The sequence below is a fragment of the Musca vetustissima genome, unplaced genomic scaffold (assembly GCF_032173495.1).
Source record: "Musca vetustissima isolate MV318-11 ecotype Yass unplaced genomic scaffold, APGP_CSIRO_Mvet_v1 utg1615, whole genome shotgun sequence".
NCBI classification, from domain to species: domain Eukaryota; kingdom Metazoa; phylum Arthropoda; class Insecta; order Diptera; family Muscidae; genus Musca; species Musca vetustissima.
In genome coordinates, this window is record NW_026880679.1 from 244,624 (window position 1) to 261,102 (window position 16,479).

At 34.2% G+C, this 16,479-nt stretch overlaps 1 protein-coding gene and 1 non-coding gene across 2 annotated transcripts in view; one reads left to right on the forward strand and one right to left on the reverse strand.

The window, feature by feature from the left end:
• Positions 1-2,421: 2,421 nt before the first annotated feature.
• Positions 2,422-2,494, forward strand: Trnav-uac (transfer RNA valine (anticodon UAC)). The gene has a single exon. It is a non-coding gene; the product is annotated as a tRNA-Val (tRNA).
• A 1,556-nt stretch (positions 2,495-4,050) lies between these two features.
• The window catches only part of LOC133326434 (uncharacterized), a gene marked incomplete at its 5' end in the record, with an annotated part of 63,799 nt that continues 51,370 nt past the window's right edge, over positions 4,051-16,479 (reverse strand). Inside the window, one exon of the mRNA XM_061535085.1 lies at positions 4,051-4,138. Within this exon, the coding sequence (XP_061391069.1) occupies positions 4,051-4,138 (88 nt within the window). The remainder of the gene's footprint in view (positions 4,139-16,479) is intronic.

The following is a 16,479-nucleotide window of genomic DNA, read 5'->3' on the forward strand; positions in this document are numbered from 1 at the left end:
AATCCGATTGGAATGAAAATTGGCACAACTCTTTTATTTGGCCCAAGAACGAACCCTATTGAAATTGGGTCAGATTTAGATATAGCTCCCATATGTAATTTCATCCGTTTTGATGTAAATGCTGTACCAAACTCCTAACTTTTATTCGATTGAGACTAAATTTTGCATAGTGTACTGAATTGAGTATAGACTGACATATGTTAATTTTTATTTAAATCGTTTCGACTACCATATATATGGTCGTCCCATTTTATGTAAATGGTGCACCAAAGGTCCTAATATTTCTTTAGATTTACACGAAATTGAGCATGAAGTACTCATTTGAGACTAGAATGGTATTTGTTTCGTCGAAATCGGTTCAATTTTAAACATTGCTCAGTGCCATATTGAATCTATAATGCTGTATGCTAAGTTTCTTTGAAATCGGGTCATATTTAGATTTAGCTTCCATGCATATATTCGTTCGACATTCTGTTGAAACACGATAGAAATCACAATATTTGAGACAGTGCATTGAAAATTTGCACTGACATTGATATTACTCCAGGAGGTTGGTTTCTAAATGGGATATATCGGTCTATGCTTTGTTAGCCCCGAAATAACGGTATCCCCGAATATTCGGTATTATTGGGATTTTTGACACCATATAACGGTACACCACATATTGGGCACGTTTTTAAACAAATTGAATCTAATTTAATTTTCAGGTTATTATGGGGTGTCAAATCTTCCCACTAAATATGATCAATATTGGTTCACTTCCCATTTTGGATATTTTAAGACTTTAGTTGGATTTTGATATAATAAAGGTTGACTTATATACAAATTTGTGCGGTGCATGTTTTGATATAACCCCGCATAATAGTATTCATAATTTTTTAACCGGAATTTCTCATGGAAGTTACTATAATTTAACATATCGGATTCCTGGCGAATAAAAATATTTTAAAACCAGCGGGAGGAGCAGTATAGTCGGTCGGAGCCGACCAATGAATATCCTACACAAGTGTGCAATATTTCACGATTTTAGCACCCTCTTGAGCGATTATAGGTCAACAGCTCCACTTTCAGGTGAATATTTACGCCACAAAATAAAAAAAAAAATTGGAAAATTGACCGATCCGTTGACCGACAGCCGTTCTAAATATATGGTCAGATCCTATTCACCGTGTAAAATATATGATGTTCTGCATTAAATAATGAGAGACTAGAAAATCTACCAAAAATAAAGTTTTCGATTCATTGCACCCCCTAAACCATCTCAACATCACTGAAAATTATAGGCATCGTCCTTGACCATAACCGGAAATTTATGTAAAATTTCAAAGGATCAGTTCCGTCTGTTCCGCCTTCTAATGGGGTAATGTTAGTTCTAAACAACATCAGAATAGGTAGACCCCTGTACATATTTCGTATAACTCCCACATCAGGAGTAAATATATATGCTCCAGGATCTGGGTCTATTTGACCCACTAAATATTGACCGATCTTCATCAAAACAGTCCTGCTTATTTTTTTACCAGATTCCCTTACTGGTGTAAAATCCGTTGTGTTCAGGTCATAATTTTGACCTCTATAGCGAAAAGAAAAACATACAAAAATAAATTTAGTAGAACATTGCGAAAAACAATTTGGAGTTTCTTTGGCCTGAACCCGTCCTACATACAAAATTTCGTGACGATTGGTCCATAACTGTGGCCTGTATGTGTTTACAAATTATAATGGACAGACGGACACACTTGTCTAGATCGACTCAGCTAGTCGAGATATGGTAATCGGTATACTAAAAACGGTGTCTAGGATAAATATTTCGCGGCGTACCCCGACAACATAGTTGTGTACGGTTTACAAATTTAATTATGAATGTATGAATGTTGATTCTTAAAGCCTCAAAACTCGACTTATTTTTGATGTGATTTGGTAATCTGGTTTTTATTCGAACCATAACCCAATGGTTTCAAAAAAACCTCATTTTAGGGTTTGATACAATACAACTTTGTCAGCCAAATATAATCGAAAAATATCATATTCAAAATTCTGTGGTCTTATTCTGGTGAATATGGTTGTGTCTCTCTACATAATAGTGAAAACTATTAACAAAAACACTATTTTGTTGATAAGCTTTATTATCTTGTCGGTCAATGTTTATTTCGTCATGACCAACAACAACTACAACTATTTTTAACTACAACTGGTAAATTATTTTGTATTATGCCACACAATTATTGTGTTCGTTGCTCGTGTTTTCAAATCTGTTTGAATTGCATGACGTTAAAAAAAGTTAAAGGTTCAGTCGATGTGTGCAGTGATATGTTAGTTATGCTTGGTTTATTTATTTAAGCCATTATCAATTATGCTATTTATCAACGATAGTGTAATGTAAACAAATGTGTAAAATTTCAAAAAATAACGCTTTAAATTGGTTCCATAGTGTAGCGGTTATCACGTCTGCTTTACACGCAGAAGGTCTCCGGTTCGATCCCGGATGGAACCAGATGAGAGTTACTCTTTTTGTTAAGATTGACGTAAAAAATGGTTACAACTACATTTTGATCAAATAGGTAGGATAAATTTAAAAATTGTATTAAGGGAACCCCCCCCATTCTCGATTTTTTATTTTTAAGATTTTAAATGGGCTGGTAAATGAATACCAATGCTTGTTAAGGTTTGTAACTTGGCACATATGTATTTGAAGATTTAAAAAGGAAGAAAAATAATTTACCAAAATTTGTTGTTGTTGTTTTGTTGTTGTTTTTTGGGTTCAAAGAAAAGTCCATATTTTCGATGGCGGGCATGATAACTCCTCACTGGAACATCGGAATCCGAAAATTCCAACTGTTTTAGAAAGAGGACATGTCTGGCTCTCGTATGAACTAGGATTATTGACTTCGAACAACAATAAACAAAATGGCGGAACTTTGAAAAAATTGGAAAATCGTCTATTTTTGACCACAAACTAAGTTCAAAAATAAGGAAGATCTTCACCGATTGGCTTTATCCTAGTTCATACGAGAGCTACACACTCCCAGAGAAACGTGTCAAAATTTGAAACCGATTGGATTATTAGTTTTTGAGTTATCGTGCCCGCCATTCGTTTTGAGAAAAACGCGTTTAAAGTTTGAGAAGCCCTTTAGCCGTCACTTGATGCTAACACAATAAATCGGCTATATCTTTAAGAGTTCTTGAGATTTTTACTTGAAATTTTGTAGAGACATTCTAGAATTAGAGTAGATTCGAATTAAATCAAAAAAATTTTTGACACCGAGAATGGGGGGGGGGGTCCCCTTAATATGAATAGGTTTATTATGTATAAAAGATAATTCTGTATAAGTTTCTTAGTCAAATTTCGAAAACTTATGTCAGTAATTTGTTATTTTCCCCTGCCAATTATATGACCCGTTTGATTTAAGGTATTTTTAATAGGTACCTTTTAGTGTAGGGTATGGTCAAGTTATGTTGAAAGGGAGGGTGGTTTACGCCAATATATTTCAAATATTTTTAGTCTTTAGATTTTATTTTAATAATTTTTAATTGGTCTCATTGAAAATTTCAATCGAAAATAATCTTACATCCGTTTTTATACAAACTAAAATTACTTTTCCACTTTTTTTTGAAATTCTGTCTATATTTCTTCCGTTCTTTGTCCATAATATAGCCAATCAATCTTTATTGATTTAACACGCGAACATCCTTTGGTGTTGTTGTCATCCTTACTGACATTTTTTTCTTCTTCTTCGGACAGAATAAATATAATTATAAGGTAAATACCAACAATAAGCGACCAGCAACCACGTTCTTTTATGGATTCTCCGAACACTCCTTCAATCGTCAATTACAGCGGATCTTGTTCTCCCTTGGTTTTTTCTGTTTTTTTAATGTGCAAAAGGAGTAACAGGATTACACCAATGTGATACATTTTTAAAGGATAAAATTGAAAATTACAATATTGTTAAACGCATGGACGACAACGAACCTGTGTTTCCCAATGACTTTTTCCCTCTAGCTTGCAGCTGTCCGTCTGCCTGGCTAGCTACATAACTGGCAGTTTGGTTAACTTGGTGGCGATGGTGTCTCGACATGACCACCATCATCATCATCACCATCAACATTTTCAATGACTGTCATAACAGAAATGACTCTGAATGGTGGGAATACAACACTAACAGTCTCATTATTTGTACTATATGACCGGGTGCGACATTATTTTCATAATAATGCCAATGGCTGACATTTTCATAGAGACGACATGGTCATTTTCATAGCGGAGTTCGTCCTCCGCATAACGCAATACTATGGCATGAATATAGCAGTTCCATGGCGAGGTGTGTGTATGCTAGCACATTACCTGTCGACCACGATATGACTACTTGACTTTTTGTCCTCATCCTCCTCCTTCTTGGGTTGGCATTAAATTTCCATACTCAGATTTCCATTTTTTTTTGTTTTTTGTAATTTTCATAAAAATTCTACTCCTCTTCTTCTTTGTGTGCATTCATTTTTGCATCTGGCCATTGTTTTCAATTCAGATCATTTTTACGAACAGAGATCATAATAATGATGGAGTTATTGCTGCTGTTGCAAGATGACAATGGTGAAAGTTCAACTGATTACACGTTTTAAACACGGACTCATGCGACTCCAGCGCTGACTTTTGGCAGGACATGCAATCAGCGTAATTAAAGTAATAATGATAAAACACATTTCGATATATCTGTACGTACATACATACGATTATATATACATAGGTTAACAATGCGTTAACCGAGAATGAGGTTTATTAGGGAGTAGGAAGGCGGAATAACAAAATATTTATTTAAACATTGTATTAACATAAAATTGCAGTTAAAAACTAGTTGAAAAAGCATCAAATTTTGACCGGGTAGGACTTTCAATGCCCTCCAACATATGGAACACAGTAAAATAGCTGAAATCAGTCTAGGTCCAAACGTGGAGATTTATATAATGGCTATTCCGAAACATGGACCTATATTGAAAATATTCTGCAAGCATATTATTTCCCTCCAAAGTAGAAAATGAGTTTTCAGACTTAATGTTGATTCATTTTTTTAAAATATTGACCATTTGTGAGGGAGGTACCTGAAAGAGTCGACTACTGGGTCCCATCTTCGGACTTGATATAGAGTTGGTAAAGATAATAGGTTGTTCAAGGTTTGGATCAAATATGACATTCCATTCGCCTGATATTGCATTTATAAATATTGAAAATTTTAACCATTCATGGGGGAGGTACCAGAAGGAGTGGACCGACGGGTCCCATCTTTGGACTTAATCTAGACTTCGTAAAGATAATGAGTTGTGCAAAGTTTGGTTCACATCGGACATTCCATTCGCTTGATATTGCATTTATAAATATAGAAAATTTTAACCATTCATGGGGGAGGTACTAGAAGAAATGGACCAATGGGTCCCATCATCCTACTTGATCTAGGCTTGGTAAATATAATGGGTTGTACAAAGTTTCTTTGAAATTAATTAGACCGTTTGCATGTTAATATAAAATTGATTTTTAGCACAATTTTGACCATTTTGTGGGAGAGGTACCAAAAAGGGTGGACCAATGGGTCCCATCTTCAAACTTGATTTAGGCTTGGTAAAGGTAATATGTTGTGCAAAGTTTGGTTCAAAACGGACATTCCATTTGCTTGGTATTGGTATTATAAATATTGAAAATTTTGACCCTCCGTGGGGGATTTACCAGAAATAGTGGACCAATGGGTCCCATCTTCACACTTGATATTCCCCATTATTGAACTTAAACTAAGTTTTGAAGAAATATTAAGATGTGCAAAGTTTGAATGAAATCGGTTGCTGCCTTCGAGAGTTATCGGGCGCAATGGCTGGCTGGTGCGACAGACAGACGGCCAATGGACGGACATGGCTAAATCGACTCCAAATTTTCTGAAACGCATTTAGTCCAAAGAAACATGGGGTGTAATTAATAAATAAAAATTTATATTCAGCCAGGATAAAATAGCCGGACTAAAAATATTTTCCCCTATAATATATTTCAGACTAACTATAATTTTCCTTATGAAAATTTCTATTCAGCCAGTCTGTCATTTTCTACAAGAAAATTTCTATTCAACCAGGCTGAATATCATTTTCTATAAGAAAATTTCTGTTCAGCCAGGTGGAATATAATTTTCTATAAGAAAATTTCTATTCAGCCAGGCTGAATGTCATTTTCTACAAGAAAATTTCTATTCAGCCAGGCAGAATGTCATTTTCTACAAGAAAATTTCTATTCAGCCGGGCTGAATGTCATTTTCTACAAGAAAATTTCTATTCAGCCAGGCTGAATGTCATTTTCTACAAGAAAATTTCTATTCAGCCAGGCTGAATGTCATTTTCTACAAGAAAATTTCTATTCAGCAAGGCTTAATGTCATTTTCTACAAGAAAATTTCTATTCAGCCAGGCTGAATGTCATTTTCTACAAGAAAATTTCTATTCAGCCAGGCTGAATGTCATTTTCTACAAGAAAATTTCTATTCAGCCAGGCTGAATGTCATTTTTTACAAGAAAATTTCTATTCAGCCAGGCTGAATGTCATTTTCTACAAGAAAATTTCTATTCAGCCAGGCTGAATGTCATTTTCTACAAGAAAATTTCTATTCAGCCAGGCTGAATGTCATTTTCTACAAGAAAATTTTTATTCAGCAAGGCTGAATGTCATTTTCTACAAGAAAATTTCTATTCAGCCAGGCTGAATGTCATTTTCTACACGAAAAGTTCTATTCAGCCAGGATGAATATCAATTTCTACAAGAAAATTTCAATGCAGCCAGGCTGAATGTCATTTTCTACAAGAAAATTTCTATTCAGCCAGGCTGAATGTCATTTTCTACAAGAAAATTTCTATTCAGCCAGGCTGAATGTCATTTTTTACAAGAAAATTTCTATTCAGCCAGGCTGAATGTCATTTTCTACAAGAAAATTTCTATTCAGCCAGGCTGAATGTCATTTTCTACAAGAAAATTTCTATTCAGCCAGGCTGAATGTCATTTTCTACAAGAAAATTTTTATTCAGCAAGGCTGAATGTCATTTTCTACAAGAAAATTTCTATTCAGCCAGGCTGAATGTCATTTTCTACACGAAAATTTCAATGCAGCCAGGATGAATATCAATTTCTACAAGAAAATTTCAATGCAGCCAGGCTGAATGTCATTTTCTACAAGAAAATTTCTATTCAGCCAGGCTGAATGTCATTTTCTACAAGAAAATTTCTATTCAGCCAGGCTGAATGTCATTTTCTACAAGAAAATTTCTATTCAGCCAGGCTGAATGTCATTTTCTACAAGAAAATTTTTATTCAGCAAGGCTGAATATCATTTTCTACAAGAAAATTTCTATTCAGCCAGGCTGAATGTCATTTTCTACAAGAAAATTTCTATTCAGCCAGGCTGAATGTCATTTTCTACAAGAAAATTTCTATTCAGCAAAGGCTTAATGTCATTTTCTACAAGAAAATTTCTATTCAGCCAGGGTGAATGTCATTTTCTACAAGAAAATTTCTATTCAGCCAGGCTGAATGTCATTTTCTACAAGAAAATTTCTATTCAGCCAGGCTGAATGTCATTTTCTACAAGAAAATTTTTATTCAGCCAGGCTGAATGTCATTTTCTACAAGAAAATTTCTATTCAGCAAGGCTGAATGTCATTTTCTACAAGAAAATTTCTATTCAGCCAGGCTGAATGTCATTTTCTACACGAAAAGTTCTATTCAGCCAGGATGAATATCAATTTCTACAAGAAAATTTCAATGCAGCCAGGTTGAATGTCATTTTCTACAAGAAAATTTCTATTCAGCCAGGCTGAATGTCAATTTCTACACAAAAAGTTCTATTCCGCCAGGATGAATATCAATTTCTACAAGAAAATTTCAATTCAGCCAGGCTGAATGCCATTTTCTACAAGAAAATTTCTATTCAACTAGGATGAATATAATTTTCTTTATAAACATTTCAATTCCGCTAGGTTGAATATCATTTTCTATATGAACATTTCTATTCAGCCATCTTAAAACTCCTTTCAACTCATCTGTAAAGACTTCCTTCAGTTCTTCTGTAGAGACTCTGTTCAGCTCGCTTATATTTAAATAAGTCAATCTAAGAAGTCCTGTCATCCTTCCCTATCCTCTACTTATGTGCTTAATTTTCTTCTCATACAACTGCAACATTTTCCGCCAAACAATAATAACAACAACAATGTTAAATATATTTCATTTGACAGCATATAAATGGCCTTATTTGTTGTCGTGTCGTCATCATCATCGTGGCTATCATCGTCTATGACATAGCTGAAAATGAAAAACTTGTTGATCTAATCTTTGAAAACAAGGGTAGAATATGTTGCGTCCATTTCGCTACTCGCAAATATGCGGTTGCAAAACAATGCCAGCCGTGGAACAAAATCAATTTGCAAAGTAAGCAAAGCATAAAAGAAAGAGGACATTTTGTGCAATACAAAATGAAAATAAACTAATTTAAAAACATATTCATGGACACATGTAAACCGAGTACATACTGGAATATAGTCAACCACAAAAAGAGGCCGTCAGGTTACAGCAGGGAAGAACTTCTTAAGTACCTAGAAGGCCTGGATACAAATTTCTAGAAATTTTCTTATAGAAAATGATATTCAGCCCGGCTGAATAGAAATTTTCTTATAGAAAATAATATTCAGCCTGGCTGAATAGAAATTTTCTTATAGAAAATTATATTCAGCCTGGCTGAATAGAAATTTTCTTATAGAAAATGATATTCAGCCTGGCTGAATAGAAATTTTCTTATAGAAAATGATATTCAGCCTGGCTGAATAGAAATTTTCTTATAGAAAATGATATTCAGCCTGGCTGAATAGAAATTTTCTTGTAGAAAATGATATTCAGCCTGGCTGAATAGAAATTTTCTTGTAGAAAATGATATTCAGCCTGGCTGAATAGAAATTTTCTTGTAGAAAATGATATTCAGCCTGGCTGAATAGAAATTTTCTTATAGAAAATGATATTCAGCCTGGCTGAATAGAAATTTTCTTATAGAAAATGATATTCAGCCTGGCTGAATAGAAATTTTCTTATAGAAAATGATATTCAGCCTGGCTGAATAGAAATTTTCTTATAGAAAATGATATTCAGCCTGGCTGAATAGAAATTTTCTTATAGAAAATGATATTCAGCCTGGCTGAATAGAAATTTTCTTATAGAAAATGATATTCAGCCTGGCTGAATAGAAATTTTCTTATAGAAAATGATATTCAGCCTGGCTGAATAGAAATTTTCTTATAGAAAATGATATTTAGCCTGGCTGAATAGAAATTTTCTTATAGAAAATGATATTTAGCCTGACTGAATAGAAATTTTCTTATAGAAAATGATATTTAGCCTGGCTGAATAGAAATTTTCTTATAGAAAATGATATTTAGCCTGACTGAATAGAAATTTTCTTATAGAAAATGATATTTAGCCTGGCTGAATAGAAATTTTCTTAAAGAAAATGATATTCAGCCTGGCTGAATAGAAATTTTCTCATAGAAAATGATATTCAGCCTGGCTGAATAGAAATTTTCTCATAGAAAATGATATTCAGCCTGGCTGAATAGAAATTTTCTCATAGAAAATGATATTCAGCCTGGCTGAATAGAAATTTTCTCATAGAAAATGATATTCAGCCTGGCTGAATAGAAATTTTCTTATAGAAAATGATATTCAGCCTGGCTGAATAGAAATTTTCTTTTAGAAAATGATATTCAGCCTGGCTGAATAGAAATTTTCTTATAGAAAATAATATTCAGCCTGGCTGAATAGAAATTTTCTTATAGAAAATGATATTCAGCCTGGCTGAATAGAAATTTTCTTATAGAAAATGATATTCAGCCTGGCTCAATAAAAATTTTCTTTATAGAAAATTATATTCAGCCTGGCTGAATATAAATTTTATTGGTCCTAGACCCACCTTTAAGTATACCGATCTCGACTAGCTGAGTTTATCTAGACATGTGTGTCCGTCCGTCCGACTGTCTGTTCATTATAATTTGTAAACACGATACAGGCCACAGTTATGTACCAATCTTCACGAAATTTTGCATGTAGGATGGGTTCTGGCCAATGAAGACCCCTATTGTTTTTGGTAAAGATCGGTTAATATTTAGGGGATGAAATGGACCAAAAACTATATTTTTGTCTGATTTTCTGGTCGCTCCAGAGGCCGCAATTATAGCCCAAACTTCGCAATTATGGCCCAAACTTACATGGAGAAAGGGGTCGGGCCAAAGAATTAGCATGCCTGTTTTTATAAGGATTCGTCAATATTTAGCAAGTCAAATTGACCCTGACTTTTGTGTGAAAAATTACAATATTTGTATTCTATGACGAATATATTTACTCCTGAAGGACATAGACCCTAGAAGTATGTACTCGGATGTCGGAGCAATACTTAAATATTTTCATGTGATTACGTATCCATCTATTATTTAGTAAGTAATTTCCACACTGGAGGGCAGAATTGCAACGCTGATCGCTTTGAAATGTTCCATGAGGATTCAGGTATGGTCAAGGACAACGCCTATAATTGTTTGTGATGATCAGATAGCAATTTTGGGATAAAGTTGACCGAAAACTTAATTTTTTGTGTAGCCCACAATTGAAAGCCGAACATCACAACACAACCCACGTTGAAGGGAATCTGGGAATCAAGTAATTAGAAGAGTTGTAATGAATATTAGTAATATTTATTGATCTCTAGTCGGCCAAGGGGTGGCAAATATCGCGATATATATTGCCCATACTCAGAATATCGAACCACAGCAAATTAGATTTTCGTGGAAGTTGTGTAGGGTATCCTATGGTCGGCCCCGTCCGACTATACTGCTCCGCTCACTGGTTTTTATTTACTAACAAAAAAGCTTTCCTATCCCCCTCAAATGTATTCTTTCAAGAAAGCCTTGCAGGACTTTCGTTTAATATAATATTCCACTCTAGACAATGCATATTGTTGTTGTTGTGAAAAAAACCCAACAAAATACAATATTTCCGGTTATTTTGCATTTTCTAAACATTATTGTTTCCTAAGACCGAAATAAAACAACAACTACTGCAACAATAACTAAAAAACCCCCGATCCAAAACACCACGAGTAACGGAAAAAACAGTAAAATGCGTTAAAAATTCAAATGAAAAACATTGAAAAATAGTTATACGATTTTCCTGCATATCGCCGGTGAGATGGAGGTGATGGTGGTGGTGTGTGTGGGGACACGTGCATGGTACGTTCATACCAAGAGGGGTGTAACATATGTATGTTCTACATATGGGAGACAATTATTGCTGGGTAAAAGGATCAAGATGTTGTTTCCATATTTAAATAACCGAACAAACAAATACAATTTTGCAAAAAAATAGAAACCAAAAAACCTATGACTGGCAAAATGAACTAGAACAAGGAACCCTTAATAAATATGGCCTTCTAAAAAACAACCGTAAAATTTGTTTACTCTAAGCAATGTGGTAGCGACAGCAAAAACAACAAAACCCCATGTTGCTGAAATGGCCTAAACTACAAAAAAGGGAGATATGGAAAAAACGAAATGAAATGAAAGAAATGCAGTAATATTGGTTAAAAATATTTACCCTATTTGGTAGTGAATAAGTTCACTTGAAAGTAATTTGTTGTTGCCGTTGTCCTTTCGTTTTAGAATTGTTCTTGTGTTCATTGTATTACTTGAAATTCAAATTTGTAAAGGTTTTTTTTTGTGGATGGTTGGTTGGTTGCATATCTAATAAAATACGTAATATTGTCTACTATTATTACAAAGCAGCAAAGGAAAAAAACGACCAACCGAACATATGGGACTAGTATTTTTTTATTAAATTTCATCAGAATAATGTTACAGGAAGGTGTATATGATTTTCGTTGAGATATGAAATGAAATTTAAAATTATAATTTTATGCTGGGTAACATATGAATTGAAAATATGCATTGAATCCTTTTAAAGGGGGGATGTGTAATGACAGTAAATGGAATTTTAGAGAATGAAACATATAATTTTTCTCGTATAAAAATAAACAAAATTACTATGAAATTTGGTAAAATTAAATGTTTATACAAAATTATATTTGGCTTGGTTAAACAGAAAATGATATTCACTGCGAAATGTTCTTCGGAGACCCCATATGTATCCACATAAATGTCACTCCCATTTTGGATGTCCATAGTGGAGGCCTAGCCAAACTAAACTACATTTTTACTTGTTGATATATTGGTAGTTTTCTGGCTCCTTGTGGGGTTGATTATCAATTCAGGTACAATAAAATACTTCTGAATGTGTAAGTGTGAATCTGCTATGAAGATTTTTTAATCTCCGTTCTTTATTACCAATTGAATGGTCATCATCGTAAACTGTACTTGTTCTAAAATATTCAGATTGCCAACATGGTGGATGGTGTTCAAAGTTCGACACAACCGAACATAGTGAAATGTTAAAGGATTACTTTTGGTTCTCCTCATTTTTTGTTCTAAACAAAATTACTATCTCTGTCTGCGGTTTCATTAAAATTCCTCACCAAAATAACAACAATATGTGGCTAAGTAAAACAAAAGCAATAAACATTACGCCCAACGTAGAACACTCGCAAATAATCACGTCAAATACGAATACACAAACATTTACCAAAAAAATTTACCAAAAATGATCAACCCAAAATAATTACCCGAGACCCCATAAAGAATATATCGCTGGTTTAACGTGAAATGACAATAAGTCCACTTTTTCTAGAAATTGAGATTGTGATACAGACATGTTCAATAAGTAAAAATAAATCGATTTGTCGTTGGATTTTCTTTGTACCTGCTGTAAAATTGTAAAATATGATTATTGAATCACTTTCTGAGTCGATTTATTCATGTTCGTCCGTCCGTCTGTTAAATTGTAAACAAAGTACAGGTTGCATTTATGATCCTATTTGGATGAAATTTGGCACAAGTCACTTATTTGGCCTAAGGACGAAACCTATTTAAATTGGTGAAAATCGGTCCAGATTTAGATATAGCTCCAATATATATTTTCGTCCGATTTAAGGTAAATGGGCCACCAAAGTCCCCATATATCTTTCGATTTGCACGAAATTTGGCATAGGGTACTGAATTAGGTCCAGAATGATGTGTGCTAAGTTTCGTGAAATCGGTTCAGATTTAGATATTGCTCCCATATATATTTTGGTCCCATTTTATGTAATTGGTGTACCAAAGTCCCGATATATCTTTCGATTTGCACGCAATTTGGTATAGCGCATTGAATTGAGTCTAGAATTACATATGTTAAGATTCGTGAAAAGCGGTTCAGATTTAGATATAGCTCCCATTTATATTTTCGTCCGATTTTATGTAAATAGTGCTCCAATGTCCCTATATATTCTTAGATTTTCACTATATATCTTTCGATTTGCACGAAATTTTGCATAGGGTACTGAATTAGGTCCAGAATGATGTGTGCTAAATTTCCTGAAAATCGGTTAAGATTTTGATAGAGCTCAAATATATATTTTCTTCCGATTTAATGTAAATGTTGCACCAAAATTCCTATATATCTTTCGATTTCTACCAAATATGGCATAGCGTATTGAATTGAGTCTAAAATGAGGTGTGTTTAATTTCGAGAATATCGGTTCAGATTTAGATATAGGTCCCACGTATATATTTTCGTCCGATTTTGTCAATCGGATTGTCGGATTGACAGGAATTTTTGCAGAACGTACCATATATATTTCGAACGTGTGTCTGATTGAGGCTATATTTTTAACACTGCGGAATACTGAGTAGCGCGTATCAAGTTTGCTATAAATCGATTTCCATAAATTTGTCCCATTGTACGATTCTAAATCTGCCCGAAAAATCAGATTAGAACTAATTCGGTTGAAAAACATTCCCAAACCGCCAAAATACCAAATAATGGGTGTACCATTATAAGAAGGAACATCGGTCAGTCTGGATACTTTTTGGTTACAAACTCTTATGACCACCTTTATTTATAATTATATTGTAATACCCTCGTAATGTAAAAATTGCTGTCATTCAGTCCAAATGCGCATATACCCATTGAAATGCCTAAAACTGTTCGGGTCCTTTATAAGGAATCTATGACAAAGTTTTGATATATTGGGTTGTTCAGAAAGTAATTTCGTTTTTTTCCCCGTCAGATGACTTAATTATGTTTTTTTCGAAATCAACTTCACACTTAAGTCGCATAACCATTATATGTCTTGAGAGTTGATATTGCAAGGCTTGTGTGTGAAAATGTTCTTTTATTTCTACACAGTAGTTTTTGGTTAGAGCAATAAGTAGCATTTTCTTTATATTTTTTCTTTATATTTTCAGAAAGGGTAAAAATGCTGTCCAAGCGTCCGGGGCGTGTTAACAATACGCCAGAACCAGAACTGGTTTGCAAAATATCGATCCGAAAAAGGGTTTTCGCCTTCATGGGTCTAAGGAACGATTTAAGTTACTTGCTTTCCCAAAGAGTGAAAACCTAGCCAATCTGCACCAGAGGACTATAGACCCATTAGCCTATCGTCCTATATCCTAAAGACTGATCGATCTGGAGATTAGGAGTCATGTCGACACCACATATTTAGGCAATTCTTATCACGCCCATATTAAATGCAAATCCGTGAAATGTGCACTGCATGTGGTGGTAGGTTATAATGAAAAGAATATGGAAAATTCAAACTTTATATAGAAGGTGCCTTCAGCAATGTAGAACTTGAGTCCATTATCTACTCATTTATAAAAGTTAGCATGCCCTAACATGTTGGATAGATAGAATGCTAAAAAAGCAGAATTATAAATTCAAATATTGGAGAGATAAATATCAGGAAAACAGTGTCTAGAGGCACCTCTCAATGAACCATGTATTGATGGATCTGGAAAGACAAGGTATCAAAGTCATAGCCTGTGCGTACGATGTAGTGCTATTGATTTCCGGTAAATTTCAGTCTACCATTTCGGAGCTAATACAAAGAGCCTTTTCGATGCTTTCACAACTGGTTACCAAAGACAAAATTGGTAATGTTCACTAGGAAACGTAAGCTCGGCACATCACTGGATTTAGTGTAGCTTCAACTCTCGCCAGAAGCACAATACCTTGGCACAGTCCTACACTGTCAATTACGATGGAAAAAGAATGCTGAAGAGAGTGTTGAATGTACTTTATACATGCAAGAATTCCATTGGGAAAAGTTGGTAAGGCCCATCCTACACTAAAAGTCCACATCCAGCAAACTAGACAAGGTACAAAGAGCAGCTACGATTCTACTCCCCAAGCTGCTCTGAAAGCAATGTGGATTTACGGCCTCTGGATCTCAGCACTAAGGCTTCATGAACAAAATCTTTGGCGTAATTGTGCCTAGGGGCATGGATGTATTCAGAACGAGCCAGGTATCAATGTGAAAAACTAAGCGACTATATACGACCAGTCCTGACATTTGACGATTATCGTTATCCCTAGTAGAGACAAATGGAACCGCATTTGTCCCCTCAAATATAGGCGATTATAAGCTTTTATAGGTGTCGAATGAGTAATATAATTGAATGACTAAATATTACTTATTCGATAAATCATATTTTATCATTATAAATAATATTAAAATGATGTTGGCGTTTTAGCCAATTTAGCCAAAAAAATATTGAAGCAGATGTTAAATTTTAATGTATAGCTAATTTTTATACCCTTCACCACACTGTGGTACAGGGTATTATGTCTATGTGCATATGCTTGTAACAGGCAAAAGGAATCGAGATAGACACATGGTTCCTTTTGAGAATGTGCATAGCACGTCCGTCTGTCCGTCTGTCCATGTATTTTTGTGAACAAAGTAAAGGTCACCTTTATGATCCGATTTGGATGAAATTTGGCATAGGTCACATATTTGGCCCAAGGACGAACCCTATTGAAATCGGTTCAGATTTAGATATAGCTCCCATATATATTTTCGTCCGATTTAAAGTTAATGGTGCACCAAAGTCCCTATATATCTTTCGATTTGCACGAAATTTAGCATATCGTATTCAGTTAAGTCTAGAATGATGTGTGCTAAGTTTCGTGAAAATCGGTTCAGATTTAGATATAGCTCCCATATATATTTTCGTCCAATGTAAGGTAAATACCAAAGTCCCTTAATAACGAAATTTGGCACAGCGTAATGAATTAGGTCTAGAAATAGGTTCAGATTTAGATATAGCTTCTATATCTGACCAAATGAAAAAATTAGTATAGGTTGCAGAATGACATGTTTATGGATTCAATTTCATTTTGATGGTCCTTTTAAAATGTGACATCTGCAGATTCATCTGTTAATATACCCAAAGTTAAATGTATAGCTAACTTTCCTTACTGGTTATTTAATGAAAATTATATAATGAATTTTACTACTTCCCGAAGAAAAATGAATACTAGAATACTTATCTA